Below are 21,578 nucleotides of genomic sequence, written 5' to 3' on the forward strand. Positions count from 1 at the left end.
TTCCAGGGTCGCTCTAGGCTGCAGCCTCGCGAGCTGGCTCCGAAACTCAATGGTTGCTGGGCGGGGCCGTGACGTCCTTGGCGTGGCTGCAGCGGAGGCCGCGGCGGGGAAAATGGCGGACGGGAAGGCGGGAGAGGAGAAGCCTGAGAAGCCGCAACGAGCTGGAGCCGCCGGAGGTGAACACAACCCCAGCGTCGCGGGCTGCGTGGGATGCTCTGGGCCTTTCTTTGAGCGCCCCGGGGTGGGGGGAATAGGATGGGGACGAAAATGGGCGGATCTGGCGCTCACCCGGCCAGGTGCTGGGCCCAGACGAGACCCGGGCACGCCCGGCGCGGCCCGCTGGGATCCGGGCCCACATCGCCTCCTTGCCGGGGGAGAGCCGACCACTGTTGGTCACCTGCTGGCCCCAGCGGAGGCTCTGCTTCCAATGAGAAGGGAGATGGGTACCAGAGAGGGGTATCGAACTCGGGGTGGGACCAGGAGCGGCAGTGCAGGAGCCGCTACCGCCACACCGGAGACGCACATCACACAAAACACGCGCACACACACAGGAAGAGTCACCGAGCGGTGGCCGCAGGCACTGGCCACAGGCCGAGTTTCCAATGGTGCTGGCCTCTAAGTTACACCTAGGAGTTAGTTTGCTTCTCCCTTTTCGCTGAGGTGGTGTACGACCCCGGCCTTTTCTCTTTCATTTCCAAGCTGAATACCGACCCTGTAATGGGGATGGGTCGAGGAGATGGAGGGAAAGAATACCATTGCCTGCCCGCTGGTTTAAGATGCGGGGTCTTAGGGTTAGGGTTTGGTTGCCTTTCTTCTAAGTGTCTGCTTTTTCTCAGTTAGGTTCTTGCCAGCTAACTGCTGACAGATATTTAGGTGGCTTAATAGGCTAGTGTGACTTTTCCTGTATTTTGTTACGATGTGAACTCGGATTACAGTTGTCTTCATTCTGTACCCTCCACTCTTATAAATTTGGGCCTTGTGCATGAAGGGAAAGAAACATCTTTCCAGGCGCCCGCCCATCCCCCTTTGTCGTAACAAGGCAAGTAACTTAACACGTGGGAGGTGATCATAATGTCTTGAGAACGTTTTAAGTATTACTCTCTTTTCTGACTTCCTCAAGTCTTATCCTTGAAGTATTTAAAGAAAATACAGATTATTAGCATATGAAAGCAGTTACTAGGACCTTATTAATATGATGTTTAATGTGAATTGCCTTGGGAATAAAAAACAGCAGTTTAAACCATTTAGTACTACCTCGTTAGGGATTTTTCCCCCCTCAAAAATTATCTTGGAAATTATTGAGTAAAATTACGTTAAAAATTAGTAGTTTGAGGAAAAACAAAGATCTGTGACCTAAAGAATTTTACCTGGCTTTTAGACTATCTTTTAATTTTGTAAGATAGCTTTTTAAGTGTCTTGAGAATATGGGAGATGTGTTTAATGTGTTGCCAAAATGTACTTTAAGTGTCAACATAACTCCACTGTGTAATTTATCCACCACCCTTTCAGTTAGGGATAATTAGCTGTATAGCATGAACATTGATGTTTTTATTTTAGCATATTTTTGTGTGTTTGGTGGTGGTATAAAATTATCTTGGGTGATATCAAAAATTTTATGGTATCCTTGGTGATTTAGAATAATATCCCTTAATAACCTCATCATAATTTGCCTTGGATTTGCCTGCCTTTACAAGAAAATGGTGCTGTTGCATATTAAACCATTTTTGAATGTCAGGTATTTTTAATGAATTTATACAGAGGAATCATAGCTAAAACACTTAACACTGTGGATGTTGCTGAATTGCTAATTTTATGGCAAGTGGTCACTATTTTCAAACACTATCAAGCTTATCTTAGGGACTTACCTAGAGAATATTCTGATTTTTAGTTCCTTTTGAACAGTCCAGTAAGTTGGAAGTGTATTTTCTTATAAGTAGTTATGAATGAATTTATGTCAGTAAGAGAAGCTACTTACTTGAGCTTGCTCTCACCTTAAAGAAGGGGGGGGGGCGGGGGAATAAGGCTTTGGGCAGATTTTTTTTCTCCTTTGGCTAAATTTTTGTAGCTCCTTGAAATAGAAATTTTAGAAAAGCTGTCCATATCATAATCATGGCCACCTCATGCTGTTTCAGGTTATCTAAGAACTACTTGAATGAAATTGACATTTATTATACCAGCCACTAGGAGGGTCTTGAATATGTTCTCATTTAAACTGCTTGTCAGTCCTTTTGGAGAGGTAGCTGTGTACTCTTTTATCAAATGAAGAAGCTACCAAAATACAAATGGATCATGAAGAATATATCCTTATGGAGTTAAACTTTATTAGCTAATTTTTTTTTCAAAATAAGGTAACTTTGTCCTACAAAGCCCTCCTTTCCAACTATTCAGTGGAAAAGAAAAAATGTGCTAGTACCATGTGTAATTTGATTTCACATTAATCTACATACTTTGTTTGCTCGGAATGAATACAAACTCAATAAAATCCCTTTTATTAAAATAATCCTTGATAAAGAATCTAGTACTTTTATATAATTTTATGCATTTATATTTTGCTGTAAATTGTTTTGTGATTTTCTTATTTTTAAAAAACTGATCACATATTCTTTAAAATGTAAGTTGCCGGGCGCCTGGGTGGCTCAGTCGGTTAAGGGTCTAATTCTTTATTTCGGTTGAGGTCGTGATCTTGCGCAGTCCCTGAGTTCAGGCCTGCACTGATGGTGCGGAGCCTGCTTGGAATTCTCTCTTTCTGCCCCTCTCCTGAGCTTGCTCTCATTCTCTCTCTCTCTCTCTCTCAAGATAAATAAACTTAAAAATAAATAGGGGTGCCTGGGTGGCTCAGTTAAGTGTCCTACTTTGGCTCAGGGTCATGATCTTGGGGTTCTTGAGTTGGAGCCCCCATCTGGCTCTCTACTGTCAGTGATCCTCTAGCTCCCTCTCTCTCTTTCCCTCCCCTGCACACTCTCTCTTCTCTCTCCCTCTCTCTCTCTCTCTCTCTTAAAAATAAACATTTTTTTAAAAAGCATTAAAAAATAAATAAAAGTCACATTCTCTAGAGCATGGATATTCTGACAGATGACTCTTGCTTCTCCCTCAGAATCTAAAAGTTCCAACCTTGAACTACTTTTAATGAGGGATGTGTAGTGAGATTCAATGAATAGGAAATAAAGAGAATTTCAAATCCCTATTAAAAACAACAAAAATGTAAGTCATATTGCTAAAATTTTCACATTGCCAAACTATGGCCATCTAAAAATTTTTTCACTTTCCAAAATTCAGCGATCTCATTAAATAAATTGAAAACAGGAGTTCTTGATTAAAAGCCCCCAAATGCTAAAGTGCAGAACATGTTGTATTTAAAGATAAACACTTTAATGGACCTTGAAATTAGTGTTGATATTTAATGGTATATTTCAAAGCTCAAATTAGGTTGAAATAATTTTCTCTTCTGATGAACTATAGATTTGTAGAAACTGTGACAACAGTCTCATTGATAATATGGATTTGTCTGTCACATTTTTCTGTTTTCATTTGCTGTATTTCCTAAATGTTTTGTGTATTTTACTACGTAATTATTAGATTACCTAAAGAGAAAATAGCAGCTCCAATCCATGTGATACATTGAGCCATTTAAGGCTAAGTAATAAATACTAATAGTACACCTACTTTCCTTCACTCCCTTTCCCCCATCCCTTTGTTGAAGAGCGGATGTTTTCTAAAGTTGTTGAGTATTTACAGTTGTTTAAAAAAAAAAAAAAAGCTTCTTGAGAAGAGCAAGGCCAAAGAGTTATTTACTATGTCCAAAAATAATTGCTGGATCTGGAATCAGTCGTGTTTAGAAATGACCTACTAGACATAGCATGTTTCATCTTCAGTGTGGACCTGAAATGTGGGTGGTCTTAATAGTCTGCCTCTTAAGGTGTCAAGAGGGCAGATAAAAATAAAATTGAGTTGCTGCCAGTTGGTTACCTAATTAATGGTAGTTTTCCCAACTTCCCCGTTCATGCTACCTTTTTTACAGCAGTGTCTATAGAAATCTTCCCTATAGCATCATGGGATTGGACAGATAGTATTGTTTCATATATTATCACATACGAGTTCAGCCAGTTATCACGCTTAATTGTACTAATATTATAGTAAGATTTATGTTTTTCATTCTGTTTCATATTTATGCTATCGTTTTTCTAGATTCTTTGTTCCAGAATTTTGTGGGTAAAAGGAGACCTAGAATTAAGAAAAGATAGGTTTTTTTTAAAGAACTGGAGATCTTGAGTAATTATGTATAGTTCTTGAGTCACAGTTCAAAAGCAGAGTTGTATATACCACAGTCAAGACTAAATGTTCTTTATGCTATTTGATGTTTTCTAGAGTTTGTGTTTGCACAAAATTTGTGCCTTAATATATATAGATTGTTTCTTTTTGTAAACCCAGTGCATTTTCTATATGTTTATATGTGTTCCCATACATAGAGACTGAGTTTTCAATTTTAGCCGTCAGTCACAAAGAAATAGTTATTATTGTTTAGGTTCTACAATATAATTCATAATTGATCAAAACTATAAACAATGCAGAATGAAATTTAGAACACTGCTTTTAGTTATAAACTAATGTTGGCATAATACTGTCTTATTTTTAAGAAATTCTACATTTCTGTATTTCAACTATTGAATATTAATCTTACATTCTTCAGGTGCTTTTGTAATTTCATATCTAAATAAGTGACTGGCACCTCCAGCAACCATTCCAGTGCTATCTTTGTCTCCTGGGGAAATCCCAAAAGCTAATCCTGCTTAATTCCTCCTCAACATTTTTATTATAACTTTCACCACTGTCCAAAGGGGATAGAGTTCCTGTTGTCTTTCCTATAAACGAAATCAAATGTTCTGTTCAAAGTGCTTATTAATTTAGAGACCTCATCATTCCAGAAATACATGGATTAAGATATATAGTCTCTGGATTTTTTAATATTACTTGTCCATCTATCTGTGTTTGATTTCCCGCTTTCCCCCCATTCTAGAAATGTCCTGTTTTCTTAACAGTTGTCAGGGATATTGCTTAGAGCATCTTGTCTTCATAAACTAGTGTAACAGAAAACATTCTCTAGGGTGAATTGGGGCAAGAAAATAAAATTTTTAATAATCAACCAAACTTCTTCTATCTTACATTCCAATATATTAAGTAGCCTTCTTGTGCAAAGGACCAAAAATACTCAAAATAAAAACTTACTGTTACCATTCATTGATTAATACAGACTCAAGTCAGATCATTGAAAGCCCTCTTAGATTCCTAGTCTACATATGTATGGCTTCTACTATTTGAAATTATAATTAGTTCATCTTTCTTTCATTATAAAAAGTAGTGTATGAACCTAAGTATGATCATTAAAACAGATGATAACCAAGCTTTCAAAGTAGAATTAAGTTACATTAGAGGGGATGACTTGAAGGCTTCCTTGAGTTTCCTTTTCAACTCTAAAAATCGTGTGAGAGGTACATGAGGCACACATCACTCAAGAAAATTACTCCAGGCTGTATTAGCACTGTAGTTCAGGTAATAATGGACCATTCATAGCTAGGTACTTTGTATAACTAGTAGTATATAATTGAAGAATGTTAGAATTTAGTAGTCAAATGTGTTTTCCTGTGATGTGGACTAATATTCACAAGCTAGTTTGTGTAGAAGAACCTACAGGCCTTAATTTCTAAAAAGCAAAATTCCACAAATAAGTAGATTATTAGATAACTTCTATAATAGTGTTTAGTTGAAGGGTCTTACATTATATGAACTCTACGTTTATAATTTTAAATTGCTCTGTATTTTATGCTAGTTAATTCATGGGACCCTCTTCTACTGCCACACAATCTCAGTTCCTGCTGTACACTCTAACACAGTGGAAGAGACTGTTGGGTCAGTAGGTGACACCTGCAGAGGTATCTTCCTTATAACGATGCTTTTTGAGGTTGCTGCTCCCATCAATCTGCTCAGTAAAAATAGCTCATCTTGGTAAGTTGTTTCGACTTCACCAGGACCTGAAGAAGAAGCAGAAAAACCTGTGAAAACTAAGACTGTTTCTTCCAGTAATGGAGGGGAAAGTTCCAGTCGCAGCGCTGAGAAGCGATCAGCTGAAGAAGAAGCTGCAGACCTCCCAACAAAGCCTACAAAGATCTCCAAGTTTGGATTTGCCATAGGTAGTCAGACGACAAAGAAAGCCTCAGCCATATCCATCAAACTTGGATCAAGTGTGAGTTGTTATTTGATCTATATGGTGTGCATAATGGGGCTTAAGAATTTGTTTTGGAAACCTGCTTTTATGGGGTTATGGTAAATTGAGTGTAAAAAGGTACTTTGGTACATGAACTTACATGTTAAGTATTTAAGAAGTTATTAGCTCTATATTCAAGAACAATATGGATAAATCATAACTCAGTAAAACTTTTTCAAAAAAGTTTGGAGTATGAGAAGGAGCAACTATTATAGGGAATATATGATTTATAAAGTAACAGCTTAGAATTTTTCTCAGTTGAGTAAAACCTCTGAAAAACATTTTCAGAAAGAATTTCATTTTTTTTCCTTATTTTTCAATTCCAGTAATATTAAAAATAATATTTCTAGAAATAAGTACTAGTAAGATACTGCTTGATAAGAAGAGCTTCCTGGTCACTTTACTTTGGAGCTACAAATGGACATTGAGTTCTATATATCCAATGACAGATCAACTTTTGTTCCCTTGTTTTAAATATAAACCTTAAGTTAATAATTAACTGTGGAGTATCTGGAAAGTTTTGAAATAATAGATTGAAGCTTATTATGAAGTTTTGATATTTGACTAATTTTGACCTACAAAAGTGACAATTTCATATGCTTCAACCACATAGGTCTTTCAGAAAAAAATGTTACTTAAATAGTGTACACTGTTGGCTTTAGAAAATAGTCACATTCTTGTGTAAGGAGAATAATCCTAAAATTACTGGGATTACTACTTTTGAGTTGTTTATTCATGTCTGTTCTGTGAAAATTAATGCTTATTTGCCAGGTGCACACAGCTTTATTCTGTGTATGATGTTCATTCCAAGATCTTAAAAATATGATATGGATCAAGTTCCTACTAGAGTCAATGTGTTTGAGTTATACTTACAGTTTTAGAAGAGCTACCATTTCTCAGGACCCCTACTCCTACCCTATATTGTTTTGCTTTTTCCTATTTGTTTTCTTTTTATTCCTTTAAAAAATTCATTCCAAACAAAAGACATTCTGCTTATAACTTCATTACTTCATGACTATTCTTCCTATTTGAGCTGATTTCTTTTTGTTTAATATTTTTTTTTATAAAGTTGCATAGACCTAACTGCATAAGTATTTGTGTTTTTCTGATAGTCATTCAACGTGTATTCTCAGACACACTTCAATATAGATATTCTTGTCGATAATAGATTCTGCTGTGGTTCAACACACCCCTAAATTAGATATGCAAATCCCTACTTTTTCTAAATCATTGACATGATGTAGTAATTCCTCCTCATTTTAGAAGGGAGGGTTTTGTTTGAGAAAGTCTACTCAGTAAAAACTTCCTAATCTTTGGAAAACAAAAACTTGTTTTCATAAAATATAGTATAACTACAGTTGTCTTAGGGAGGTGGGATGTAAGATACAAAAAAATAGTTGAAACTATTGCTTTTATTATATGATATGAAAAGATAGTTGATCAGCAGATACTTGTGTCATATGTGTATGTACAACATCAAATACCTGACATCTTTAAAAGAGTAAAGGGTATTTCTAGAGTCTTTATGCATAATCTCCAAATTAATGGTTTTTATTCCTTCAAAAGCAATCATTATTGACAAAAGTGTGTTATAAAAAGAAAGCGTGGTTCATTTTGTTTCAGGAGATCAGAGAAGATTTCACTGATGAAGTGATGCTTGAGTTGGCCTTAACTGTATAGACAGGAGGCAAAGGGCATCTCAGATAAAAAGAATTTCATGCAAAAGTAGTTTAGATGTGAAGCCACATGGTACATTCAGGAAAATGTTTGTAGTTGGAAATTGGTATGCAAATGTAGGGACGAAAAGCCCCCTAAATGAGACCATAGAACCAAATCATAAAGGACTTGCATAGTTTGGTTTTATTCTTTAAGTTCTAGTGGAGCTATGAAACTGTTGTAAGGAAGCTTAACCCTTAAACAGATGTGCATTTTAGAAATATCACTTTGGTGCCATTATAGAGGAGAAAATTGAGAGTAGGGGATGGTATTTCTAACAGTAGTTCAGGCAAGTAATGCTAAAGGGCCTTAGGTGTCCGTAGTATGGTAGTTGATGGGAAGGCAGAGGGAGACGTAAGTCTATTAAATATTTAATCTACAGGACTTTATGATAGAGTGCAAGTTGAAGAAAAGGATTTCTGGCTTGGGTACTTAGAACACTGTCAAACTAAAGTACCCATCGGAGCTCTTAAGTGGAGCTCCAGTAGGCATGTGACATTCTATTTGGGGGTAGACATTTAAGATTTGGTAGTTAAAACCATGGGAGTGAATGGAGTTGACCAGGGAAGTACAGAGAAGGAAAGGTCACTAAGAACAGAATCTTGGGTATGTGTTATTTAGGGGGGGAACAGGAGGAAACAAAGAACAAAAGGTCAGAGAATTAGAATAGCCTATAAAAAGCAGTGTCAGAGAATTCAAGGTAGGAGTGTTTTCAAAAAGGAGCTGGTGATTAGAGTCAAAAGCAGCACACCAGTCATTGGTGACCCTACAGAATCAAGGTCACCTGATTCTAGGTGAGTGAGGAGCCATGGGAGGATGAGGGAGGAAGCCTGATTGCAGTGGGTTGAAGACCAGATTGATGGTGAGAGGATGATGATAGGGCAGTTTACCTCAAAAACTTAGGTTGGATAGAAGAGAAACATATTTACAGGCTACAGGGCAGAACACTAGTAGGGAGAGGAGTCTTGGTGTCTTTTATGTTCTTAAGTCACACTGCAGTTCATTCTTGGCCACTGTGGGCAAGTACTACTAATCATTTACGTTTACCTTTACCAGGTATCCCTTAGCTAAATGATATTAAATTACAGATCCTGACTAGAAAATCTTTTACAGGATGAAAACAAATGGACGTATCATTAATAAAATTAAAGCTACCCATTGATAACCACATTTGTAAAAAGAGAAAATGGAGTTCTTTAAAGTTTGTTCTGAGTTCCTTAGTATGTTTCTATGAAAACATAAAATTGAATCTTTGAAGATAAATTATTTGTATCATTAAACAAGCCTGTGTAAACATTATGTGATACTTCTTAATGTGTTTCTTCTTCAGAAGCCTAAAGAAACTGTTCCAACTCTTGCTCCAAAAACTCTTTCAGTAGCAGCAGCTTTTAATGAAGATGAAGATGTAAGTTGATACCTAGTTTTGTTTATTTTACTTGAATCAGTTCTTTAATGAAGTTAGTGGCAGGTTGTAGGTTGCATTAATGGTACTAGTGAATTTTCTTTGTAATTCTGAATAGATTTTTTGTGATGCCTGCAAAATCTGGATATTTCTATTTATGTAGTTGTAGGATTATTTAAAATATAACTGCCTTTGGGGGCAATGACCTTAAGAATCAAATCAACAAATGCCTGATGTATATGTTGATATATATATCATATATATGTGCTAGGAAATATGTAGGATCCAGGAAAAGACAGATTTAATGCTGCTGCCTTTAATAATTTTATAGTTGGAGTCTTCAGTGTTCAGGCATCATGCATTCATTCAGCTTACAAAAGACAGCTATAGTGTTTTCTCCCATGAGGAATAGCTAATAGTGCAGGTGATTCTGCTAGAAGTTCTGTTCATTAAGCATGTGTTCCAAAGTGAGCACGAGTTGCTTATCTGCTATTCTCTTAGACAGTCTTAGCTCTTTCATGCCTCTCACAGTGTCCCTCTCTTCTTGTGCTTATGAATAACGTATGGAATTTAAAGCATCATTTTGACTGATTTTTTTTCCTTTGGTCTCTGACTTTAGAAACCTAACCCCCTCTTAAGATGTGACCCCATTGTATAACAATTAACTGTTAACAGGGTACATGAGTAATTGCTCTCAAAAACAATATGGATAAGAATTACACATTCAGAGGAGCACAGTGTGGGCTGAAATAATTGGGAAGAACATAAAAGAGAAGAAGTAAGAATTGGATACTAAAACATCAGGCAGGGTTTTGACAAAGCAAAGAATACTTTTATAAGCTAAGACAAGTCATAAATACTAGCAGCTGTATTTGTCTGGACTGGAGATTGCTGTAGACGTTTGGGCAAGGATAAGTATGGAATGATTAGAGCCCAGATCAATAGGTAAAGAATTACTGTGGTTATCTCTGGATTCTTTGCACTTAACTCATTGCACACACTTGAGCAACTTTTTTTAATGTTTATTTATTTTTGGGAGAGAGCGAGAGCGAGCGAGTGAATGAGCATGAGCTGAGGAGGGGCAGAGAGAGAGGGAGACACAGAATCTGAAGCAGACTCCAGGCTCCGAGCTGTCAGCACAGAGCCTGACACAGGGCTTGAACTCACAAACCGTGAGATCATGACCTGAGCTGAAGTCAGTCGCCCAATCGACTGAGCCACCCAGGCGCCCCTGAGTAATTTCTATATGCTAGGCACAGTGAGATTGCAAAGATAATTCAGACATGTCCCTCCAGGAACTCAGTCTCATAGGGCATAAAATAGTACAAAATGAAACTCAAAAGTATACAAAGATATGAAGTGATAATAGAAATTCAAGGCAGGAAGAGAGGCCAAGTAACTAGATGCCAGCACTGAACTGGCAGTGGGAAGACCTGGATTCTTCTCCTGTCTTGTCCAGTTACTAACTAGTAGAAAGCCTGTGAAATAAATCACTTTTCCTTTTTGGAGCCTTCGTTTTTCAGTTGTAAAATGAAAAGTCAGTTTAAATCATACATTTTTAAACTACTTGTCAGAGTTGTAGGATTCTGTGGAAATGTCTATGCTGACAGCTCAGAGCCTGGAGCCTGCTCTAGATTCTATGTCTACCTCTCTTTCTGTCCCTACCCTACCCACACTCTGTCTCTCTCTAAAGTAAATAATAAAACGTTAAAAAAAAAAAAAACTAAAAAATAATATCCCATGTTTTCTGTTATCTCTAACATTCTTGAGAGATTAGGTAGCTTTTTGCTATGTACAGAATGTATGAGAGGACAATATACGAAAAAGGGAACAGCGTGTGTGAAAAGAGAGGCTGGAAATGGTAAACACCTACATGATAGTAATGGCTTTTTTTGAATGCCTAACAATTTGGGTCTTTTCATATAACTTTATTTTATCCTCCATATATTTCTATGAATCATGCGATGTAGTTATTCCTGTTTGGCAAATGGAGAAATTAACAAGTTAATGATGGTAAAGGATATTAATTTTAACTTGTCTCTTAGATAAAAGAATGTGTGTATCTAAAATCATCTGGTTTTTCCTTTTTCTGCAGAACATAAGTAACACGGGATATATATCTGGGCCTAAAATATATTTGACAAAGAGGGCATCCATTTAATTAATTTTAAATTTTAAAAATATATTTTTCATTGTTACCTTTTTAGTCTCCTTTAATTTGGACAATTCCTTGGCCTCTGTTCCATGGCATTAACATTTTTGAAGAGTCCAGGCCAGTTATTTTGTAAAGTTTTCCTTAGTTTGAATTTGTGTGATGTTTCCTTATGATTAGATTCACATTACTTACTTTGGCAGGAGTACCACAGAAGCTATGCCAAGTTCTTAATGCATCATAATCAGGGTGCACATGTTGTCAATATGTCCCATTACTGACGGTGTTAACTTTGATCTTTTGGTTAAAGTGATGTCTGCCAGATTCCCCTGCTTTTCAAAAAAAAAATTTTTTAATGTTTATTTATCTTTGAGCATTAGCAGGGGAGGGGCAGAGAGCCGGCTCCAGGCTCCAAGCTGTCAGCACAGAGCCCGACGCCAGCCTCGAACTCCCGAACCACAAGATCACAACCTGAGCCAAAGTCGGTAGCTTAACCAACTGAATCACCCGGGCACCCTTCTGCTTTTCAGATTATTGTTTTACCTTTTGTAATTAAAGATTATATGGGGGGGCATCTGGCTGGTTTAGTTGGTAGAGCTTGCAACTCTTGATCTTGGGGTTTATATTTGAGCCCCAAGTTGGGTGTAGAGATTACTTAAAAATAAAGTCTGTAATTAAAAAAAAAAAAATACAAGGCACCTGGCTGGATGAGTCAGTTAAACCTCTGACTTCAGCTCGGGTCATGATCTCATGAAACGGGCTCTCTGCTGTCTCTGCTGCTCCCCTGCTTGTGCTCTTTCTCTCAAAAATAAACATTTAAGAAAATAGTAATAATAAAAACATTCTCATGAGTGTTAACATCCATTGAGGGATTCCTACCAGAATCAATTATGATTTTTCTTGTTCTTTTATCTCTTGTATATTTATTGTCTCTTACTATAAGGAAGAACTTCCCCTTATTTATGTAAGTGTAGGCTCATCAGTTCTTTATTCAGTAAGCTATAGTGCTTGCCCCAGATTTGACCAGTAGAAACCCCTTTAGACTAGATCTTGAGAACACTCTTTTAAAAAAATATTTAGAGGTGCCTGGCTGACTCAGTAGTATGTAAGCACGCATGACTGTTGATCTGAGGGTTGTTGGAGCTTACCTAAAAGGGGGCTTGGGGGTCACCTGTCTGTCTCAGTCAGTAGGATGTGCATGAGACTCTTCATCCTGGGTCATGAGTTCAAGCCCATGTTGGACTTGGAGCCTACTTTAAAAAAAAAAAAGAATATTGGGGCGCCTGGGTCGCACAGTCGGTTAAGCGTCCGACTTCAGCCAGGTCACGATCTCGCGGTCCGTGAGTTCGAGCCCCGCGTCAGGCTCTGGGCTGATGGCTCAGAGCCTGGAGCCTGTTTCCGATTCTGTGTCTCCCTCTCTCTCTGCCCCTCCCCCGTTCATGCTCTGTCTCTCTCTGTCCCAAAAATAAATAAACGTTGAAAAAAAAATTAAAAAAAAAAAAAAAGAATATTTAGCTCAGCAGCAACATTTATTTGACTTACCAGTCAGTTAAGCCTCTGACTTAGGCTCAGGTCATGATCTCACGGTTTGTGAGTTCGAGCCCTGCATCAGGCTCCATACTGACAATGCAGAGCCTGCTTGGCATTCTGTCTCTCTCCCTGTCTTTGCCCCTTACCTGCTTGCTTGTGCACGCTCACTCTCTCAAAAATAAATAAACTTAAAAAAAAAAAAAGGAATTTAACTTACCATATATCTTTTCAACATTTATGTAAGTACTAATGAATGAACTTTCAAGATTTTCGAGATATCTTTATAGTGAAGGAGACGTTTTTAGAAGGAACAATACCATAAAGTTACTAAGATTCTTTGCTTTGGCATCCAACTCTTTTGCTATTTATTAGCTTTGTGACTTTGGACAAACTAACCTTGTTTCCTCAACTTTAAAATGCAAATGCTCAGCCAGTTGAGCAGCCAAATTTTTTTTTTTTAATTTTTAAAATATTTATTTGTTTTTGAGAGAGGGAGAGCACGCGCTTGGGTGCACAAGTGGGGGAGGCGCAGACGGAGAGGGAGACACAGAATCCGAAGCAGGCTCCAGGCTCTGAACTGTCAGCACAGAGCCAGACATGGGGCTCAAACTCAGAAATGGTGAGATCAGGACCTGAGCAGAAGCTGGCCACTCAGCTGACTGAGCCACCCAGGTGCCCTGAGCAGCCAACTCTTTTGATTTCAGCTCAGGTCCTAATCCCAGGGCCTTGGGCTCCAAGCTGAGTGTGGACCCTGCTTGAGATTCTCTCTCCCTCCCTCCGCCCCCTCTCCCCTACTTGCGAGTTTTCACTCTTTTTCTCTCAAATAAATAAATAAAATGCAAGTGATGATAAGATTTGTTAGGGTTTATTTGTTTGGGGGAGGGGTTTGTTTTGTATTATTTTAGGATGTGATTAGGGTTTTATTTTATTTTAATGTTTATTTTTGAGAGAGCTCAAGCAGGGGAGGTGCAGAGAAAAAGGGAGACAGGATCTGAAGTGGGTTCTGTGCTGACAGCTCAGAACCTGGAACTTGCTTCAGAGTCTATGTCTCTGTCTCTCTGCCTCTGCCCCTTCCTCCCTCTCCCTCCCTCACTCTCAAAAAAAAAAAAAAAGATAGTGCATATTAATTTTAATTTTTTTTAACGTGTATTCATTTTTGAGAGACAAAGAGTGCAAGCAGGGGTGGGGCAGAGAGAGGGAGACACAGAATCAGAAGCAGGCTCCAGGCTCTGAGCTGTCAGCACAGAGTCCAATGCAGGGCTGGCACTCATCAACCGTGAAGATCATGACCTGAGCCAAAGTCGGATGCTTAACCGACTGAGCCACCCAGGCACCCCTAAAGATGGTACATATTAAAGAATTTAGCACAATGTGTATGTGTAGCATAGTAAGCAAATGGTTTTGGTTCTAGAATACCAAGTTTTTCCAGATTTTTTTCTTTATGCAAAATCAACACTTGAAGCTGTGTTTCTTTTTAAAATGTAGTTAAGATAAATAATTTTTTCCTTTTACAAAGATTTACAGTATTGAAAATGCTAAAAGGCTTAGATACAAATTTAGTATTATGAGTTAGCAAGTGAATTTTAATAAACCTGTAATGAGTCATCTCTGCTTTTTTTCCCCTCCAGAGTGAACCAGAGGAAATGCCTCCAGAAGCAAAGATGAGGATGAAGAATATTGGAAGGTATGTGCTTTTTTATAAAGATTGTAGAGAATGATCTTTTAGTGTTCCAACTTTTCTTAAATATTCGGGCAAAACAATTCTGTGAGCTGTCAGTGATGTTATTTTCCCTTCTGGTAAGAGAAAAGGAGTACCTTCCTTTCATACTGGGACCCAAAGTAAGACTTTAGACTTACTGTCGAACCCAGTCTAAATTCCCAGTTTGTATGTGTGTGTGTGTGTGTACACACACACACATTTAAAAACATGTAAAACATAAAATTGAAGTAAATATGACACAAGTCCACAGTGGCACTGAACCCTTTTATGTGTAATGCATCTTCATGTTTTTCTTCGATTTCATTTTTTATAGATGCTGATGGCAAGCCATCAGTTGATTTTTATGACCCTGTTAGTGGGTTTCAAGCACCAGTTTTAAAAACTGTCATGGTTGCCTCCCTTAGCTGTGTGTCAAAAGTACCTTACATGTTTGTTAAAACTACAAATTTGCTTGGTCCCTCTTCAGACCTACTGAATCTGAAATTTTAGGAATGGGTCTTATAGAAAGTATTTTTTTTTAATTGTGTAGGGATTTCTGATGTTCAGCTTGTGTTCATAATAGGTACTAAACAAATATGTTTTGAAAGGCCTTATATAACTTTTAAAATAAATTTCCTGTCTTTTAACACAGGGATACACCAACATCAGCAGGACCAAACTCCTTCAATAAAGGAAAGCATGGTTTTTCTGATAACCAGAAGCTATGGGAGCGAAATATAAAATCTCATCTTGGAAATGTCCATGACCAAGACAATTAAATGATGTGTTTTGAAATTGGGTGTGGGGTGGGTGTAAAGTTAAAAGGAACAGTTTCCTTTTTTAAAGAATGGTATAAGACTATCTTTGGAGCCGCCTTTTTTTTTTTTTTTTTAAGATTGAGTGGTACACTAATAAATGAGAGTTTGAAATTAGAGGTAATTTATGTTTTATATACAGATTTCAAGACATTTGCTAATTTTGTAGTTTCATGTGATTAGTTTCCAAAGGTTACAGATAATAAAAAAATCAGAAATGGTACCTTTCTAAGAATTGCATATTTTTTTAGACGCAATTATTAGCACATTAAGAGGGACGCAAAAAGTTATTGTCTATTTAAACTGCAAGCAATTACTCTTAACTCCCTTATTACACTGAAGTGTTTGGCTCCCAGGAACAGCCTTATAGAGAGGGAGTATTGTATTGGGAGGAAAATGTTACTGGACTATTGACTGAAAGTACATTAGATAAAATGAAAGTACAGCCTTTTTTTTTTCCTAATGGGCATTTGTTTTGTTTCAAGTCATCAAAAACTAGGTATTGCATTACTATCAGTTGGTACAGATGCTTAGCTCTTGAAAAAAAAATTTTTTTTAATTTTATGTAAATTGTTGAGTATTTGAAATAGCCCACTTCACCTTGACGGGTCTTGTCTACCTTCATTAGTCTTCAAAGACCATATGCTACCAAAGTAAATCAGTATTTTGAATGTGCTTCTCTTGGTTTTTGTTACTAGTTAGTTGCTGCAAGCATTTCCACCAGATCTTGAGGCAAATCATAAGGAAGCTGTTTCTTTTAAAATACAAACCACCACCAAAAATTTAAATGTACATAATACTTAAATATGTGGCTGTTTTTATTTTTTAAAAAGTAGAAACACCAAAAAGACAACATTGTATGAAGATGAAAATGAGAAAGATGCACTTTCTGTAACTTTGTTAAAGCTTAATTTAAGTTACTAACTTGTGAAAGCAAATTTGATTTGAACTTAATACAAGAATTCTTTATTTTAGGACAGTACTGTGGTTTATTTGAGTGTATACCTATTAACCAATGGCCTCTCAAAAGCACATTTTAGGTACTGAAGATAAAAAGAAAATGCATCTTTAAACATATTTTATGGAATCTTTGACCACATATACGTTGTTAGATCTGTGTATTGTAGGGTTTTTTTTTAATTTTTGTATATGAATTCTTTTTTAATGTGATAGTTAAACACATCTTTAAAAACCTAGTCACAGATAAAAGAAACAAAAATTGAAAATTCCTGCAATGTTTAATTTGGAGGCAGCTTCAGACTATTTTATTGGTGGGAACTACTCGCCAAGCTCTTTTAATAAGTAATAACTCCAGAGAAGCAGCCTGTATATATTCCTAACACTTGTTCATTTGCATTTAAGTTTAGAGTAAGCCCCAAGTAAAACAATGGAAATGTATATAGAACTATTAGTTCTTACATGATTTAATTATATCAAGATACATGAATTTAACTTGCTTTAATGTAGGCAAACTTTCCACTTTTGTCCATTTTACTGTTTATGTTAAAATAACATCCCTCTCCTACATATTCTTTTCTTGACTCAAATATTAGCCTAAGGTCAAGATGGGAGAGAAACGACTGAGATGAATGTCTTTACTAAAATACCAATAAATTTGTCAAACTCAATAGTGTTCTTATTTTCTATTCTGCTTAATTGTCGCTGGTTTTTTTGTTTTGTTTTTTAACGTAAAAGAAGAGACAGATATTATGATTGTTGCTCTTTTCCAGATTGTTGGCCAAAGTAAAGGGAGTTTTAAAACTATTACTTAGTGTAGTCTTCCTAACTTAGCACATAGTTCTATAGCATTATAATATCTGGGGTTGGAAAAGACTTAATCCAAATCCTCCCTCTCCACTGCCAAAGTATTGCCTGTCTTGTGCTGTAGAAAATCCTGCTAAGGCCTACCTTTGAAAATCCCTAAGTGTTAGAAGGTATTCTAGTGTCTACCATCCATTAACTCCATGTAATATGTTTTCTGAATGTTTCTAATGCTGCTTCCCAATAGATCAGGTCTTAGTAAATAAAAAATTGAACTCCACTTTAGAATTAAGGTTAACTCTAATTTGAATAATTACAAATGAAGGCTGAGTTTCAGATGTTGTTCCTTAACTCTAATAATCAAGGTTAGCTTGATTTATTTTGGAGGGGTTGTCCAAGTTACTTTTAAGTGAAGGTACTTCTTTTGAATTTTAAACTTCATTTTGAAAAGACTTCAGACTTTGAAAACATTGCAAAAATATTGCAAGATATTTCCATGTTCTCCAAGTGTTAACATCTTCAGTAACTCCAGGACAGTTGTCAAAATCAGGGAATTAACATTATTACATTACCTTAATATATCACCTTATACTGTTGTTCTACAGATCTTTTTCACATTTCACTTTTTGTTCCACTAATGTCTCGTCAAAGATCCACTTCATTATCACACATTGTTTAGTTGTCATCTGTCTCTAGCTTCCTTAATCTGAGACACTTCTTCAGTGTTTGTCTTTCATGACCTTAGACTTTTTAAAAAGTATAGGCCAATTATTTATAAAAGATTCTCAGCTAGGGCCTTGCCTTCTGTTTCCTCATGATTAAATTCCATGTATGCATTTTTGGCGAGAATAGCACAGAACTGCTGTGTCCTCAGTGTAGCAGCAAGAGCATGATGTTAATTTGTCCCATTGCTAGTAATGTTAATTTTCATCACTTGGTTAAGGTGGTGTCTGTCAGATTTCTCCACTGTCAAATTACTACTTTCTCTTTGTAATTAGTATCTTGTGGAGAAATTCTTGGGATGGTGTAAGTACCCTATTTCTCACACTATTGCCCACTTAATTGGCAGGCATTCATGGTTCTTTGTCCCCCATGGTTCTTTTCCTGAAACAGTTGTCAGTGTAGTATTGGCCAAATGATGATTTTCTGTTTCCATCATTCCTTCTACTTTTAGTAGTTGAAATTCTGTTGTGAGGAAGGTTTTTTCCCCCATTCATTACACATTTATTTTATTGATAATGGGCCCGTGTATCCTTACATTATTCTATAGGTTACAACCCATTCCTACCATTATTTACTTTGTTACCCAGAATGTCCCAGATTTGCCCATGTGAACTCTCTCCAGTTGACCCTCATGTCTTTTTGACATCTCCAACTTTTAATACTCCCTTAATTTTTGGCAACAAAAGATATACTGGACTCATCTTGTATTTTCTCCAGCCCTGGAAACTGATTTTTTGTAAGTATCCATAGTTCCTTCTATGAAACAGTGGTATTTAGAAACCAAAATCAACACTAGATGTAGTCATCGGTACCGAGGTATTATTGCTTCTAGCCTGCTTAACAGAGCTAGAAAATGTATGTAATATATACATCCATTTCTAGATCTATATGTGTGTTATAGGTATGTGTATACCATATGTGTGTGTATATCCATTAATTCATAATGATACTTCTAATACCAGACCAATCCCACAGAGTTCATTATAGTCTTTCTCTTTTTGAAACTTTTATCCAACAGTAAGAAATCTGACTTTGTAATATGCTCACTTCTTTTATTTGCTTAATTTCTAGGATACATGTACTTTCAGAATTACTAGTTCATCTATCTACCAACAAAAAAACAGCCTAACAGTGCAGTATTTGTCTATAGTTCCCTTTTTTACTCTTCTAGTGCATAATCAAAATACTGTTTTACAAAATAATGTGGGTTCTTTTCTCTGCTCCCCCTTTCAGTATCGTTTTGTTATTGATTTGTAATGCAGATAGTTAATTTGGTGTTGTTTGTATTTCATAATGAATGCTACCCATTCTTTGTTAATCTGTTTGGTTTTTTGTGTTTTTTTTTTTTTTGTATGTAAAACATTAGCATAGTTCTAAAAGTTAGAACTATACAGAAAGTGTCCCTCCTCTCTATCCTTTCTGCCTTCTCCTTGTAGCCTTTCTGTCCCGCTTGAACTTATTCCCTATAGGTAATCTATCTCTAGTTTCTGTATTATTCTTCCTATGCCTCTTTTGAATAAATAAATAGCTGAGTGGATATTATTTCCCTTTTTTTCTTACATGAAATGTAGCATGTTTTAGTTAACTCTTTTATATTTTGGTGGTTTTTTTCTACTTTACAGTATACCCTGGAAACTATACCAGTTCATGGAGATCTTACTCCAAAAACGTTTTTAACAACTATATAGTGTGAATATACTACAGTTTATGTAAATACTCTTCTGTTCCATTGTGTGACTATACTATAGCTTATGCAATTACTCTTCTATGTATGGGCATTTAGGTCCTTTCCAGTATTTTGCCATTACAATGCTATAATTGAATAACCTTGTGCATGTGTATTTTCATATTGTTGGAATGTATCTTCCTTCAGGTAAATTCCCAGAAATAGGATTGCTGGGTCAAAATATATAAGTGCATATGTACTTTTATTAGATATTGCCAAATTCTCCTCCAAAAGGGTTGTACCAGTTTGTTTTCCCACCAGGAATGTATGAGAGTGCCTCTTTTCACAGCCTTGCCAACAGGATGTTTATGTCATACTTGGTAATTTTTGCCAAATCTGATAGGTAAAAAATGGTATTTCAGATTAGTTTTAGTTTGTATCTCTAGCTATGAATAAGGTAGGGTATCTTTTCATATATTTAAGGACCATCTGAATATCTTTATGAATAGTCTTCATGTCATTCCTATTTTACTATGAGTTTTGGTCCTTTCTCAATTTTTAAGAATTCTTTATATACTAAATCTTTATCTTTGAGATGTTATAGTTTTCCCAATTAATTGTCTTTTGTCTTTGATGATGATATTTTTTTGCAATGCAAACAGCTTCCATTTTTTATGTAGTAAACTTTGTTAATCTCTTACTGCCTCTCAATTGTAAGTATTTAGAAAGCCTTTCTTCATACTGAGGTTAGAGATGAATTTACTCATGTTTTTCTTGTGCTTGTATTATTTCATTTTTTTTTTTTTTAATTTAAGTAGATTCCTGACAATTTAGAGTATATTCCTATGCATTTGTGAGATCAGGATCTAATTTCATTTAACTGTTGTCTTTATGATAATAAGCCATCATAATTGAGAGCACTCTGCTTTTGTGTCTTTCAGGGGTGTTTCTAAATTTTTCTCATTTTTGCATATTTTTTGTAAGCTTAGTCCTAAGTATTTTAATCTTCTTTATTATTACAGAAATGGGGTTTTCTCTACCATTGTGTGCTGATTGTTTTAGGATATGAAGGCAATTTCTGTATGTTAATTCTGTATCTTGCTATCTTCCTCAATTCTTTTACTGAATTTTATCATTGTTTCTCTAGGATTTTTCAGGTGTGCAATCATATCACCTGCAAATAGAGCTGGTTTTACTTCTTTACCAATTTTTGTGCCTGTAATTCATTTTTCTTGTCTAACAGCCTTGCTTAATACTGCTAGTACAGTATTGAATAAGAGAAATAATGCGCACCCTTGCCTTATTCTTGTTGTCAGTAGGAATGTCTCCAGTATTTTACCATTAAATAAGACACTGACTTTAGGATTAAGGTAAACATTTTTTCATGTTAAAGATACCCACCAATTCGTTTTCGTAAGTGCTTTTATCAGGAATGGGTGTTGAATTTTTTCAAAGGCTTTTTCAGCATTATATCAACAAGGGAAAACTAATGCAGATGGTCCCAAACTTATGAATGGTTTGACTTGTAATTTTTCAACTCTATGATGGTGTAAAAGTGATACACATTTGGGGTGGTGGGGTGCCTGGCTGGCTCAGAAAAGCATGTGACTGATCTCAGGGTTGGGGGGTCAGAGTCCCACATTGGGTGTAGAGATTACTAATAAATAAATAAATAATAATATACATTCAGTAGAAACCATACTTTGAATTTTATTTTTTTCATACATCAAATTTGAAATATTTATCTTTTCCCAGACTGGAAGTATGAAGTACCACACTGTCTGGTGATACTGGGCAACAGCGAGCCACAACTCCCAGTCAGCCATGGGATCACAAGTATAAGCAATCGATACAC

The 21,578-nt window shown here is 36.3% G+C and overlaps 1 protein-coding gene across 2 annotated transcripts; it reads left to right on the forward strand.

The window, feature by feature from the left end:
* The first annotated feature begins 53 nt into the window (after positions 1-53).
* On the forward strand, positions 54-17,201 carry LOC122491382 (PEST proteolytic signal containing nuclear protein). 2 transcript variants are annotated; one of them, XM_043594040.1, is made up of 5 exons: positions 54-176; positions 6,024-6,238; positions 9,306-9,380; positions 14,688-14,743; positions 15,411-17,201. In XM_043594040.1, exons 1-5 carry the CDS (start codon positions 113-115, stop codon positions 15,535-15,537), a joined length of 537 nt encoding a protein of 178 aa, XP_043449975.1. In that variant the 5' UTR covers positions 54-112; the 3' UTR covers positions 15,538-17,201. The 2 variants fall into 2 exon arrangements, with proteins under 2 accessions (XP_043449975.1, XP_043449976.1); XM_043594041.1 differs by lacking the exon at positions 54-176 and adding an exon at positions 5,930-6,000 and having other exon boundaries at positions 6,076-6,238.
* The last annotated feature ends 4,377 nt before the right edge of the window (positions 17,202-21,578 follow it).

Source organism: Prionailurus bengalensis, chromosome C2, assembly GCF_016509475.1.
Source record: "Prionailurus bengalensis isolate Pbe53 chromosome C2, Fcat_Pben_1.1_paternal_pri, whole genome shotgun sequence".
In the NCBI taxonomy this organism is placed as follows: Eukaryota; Metazoa; Chordata; class Mammalia; order Carnivora; family Felidae; genus Prionailurus; species Prionailurus bengalensis.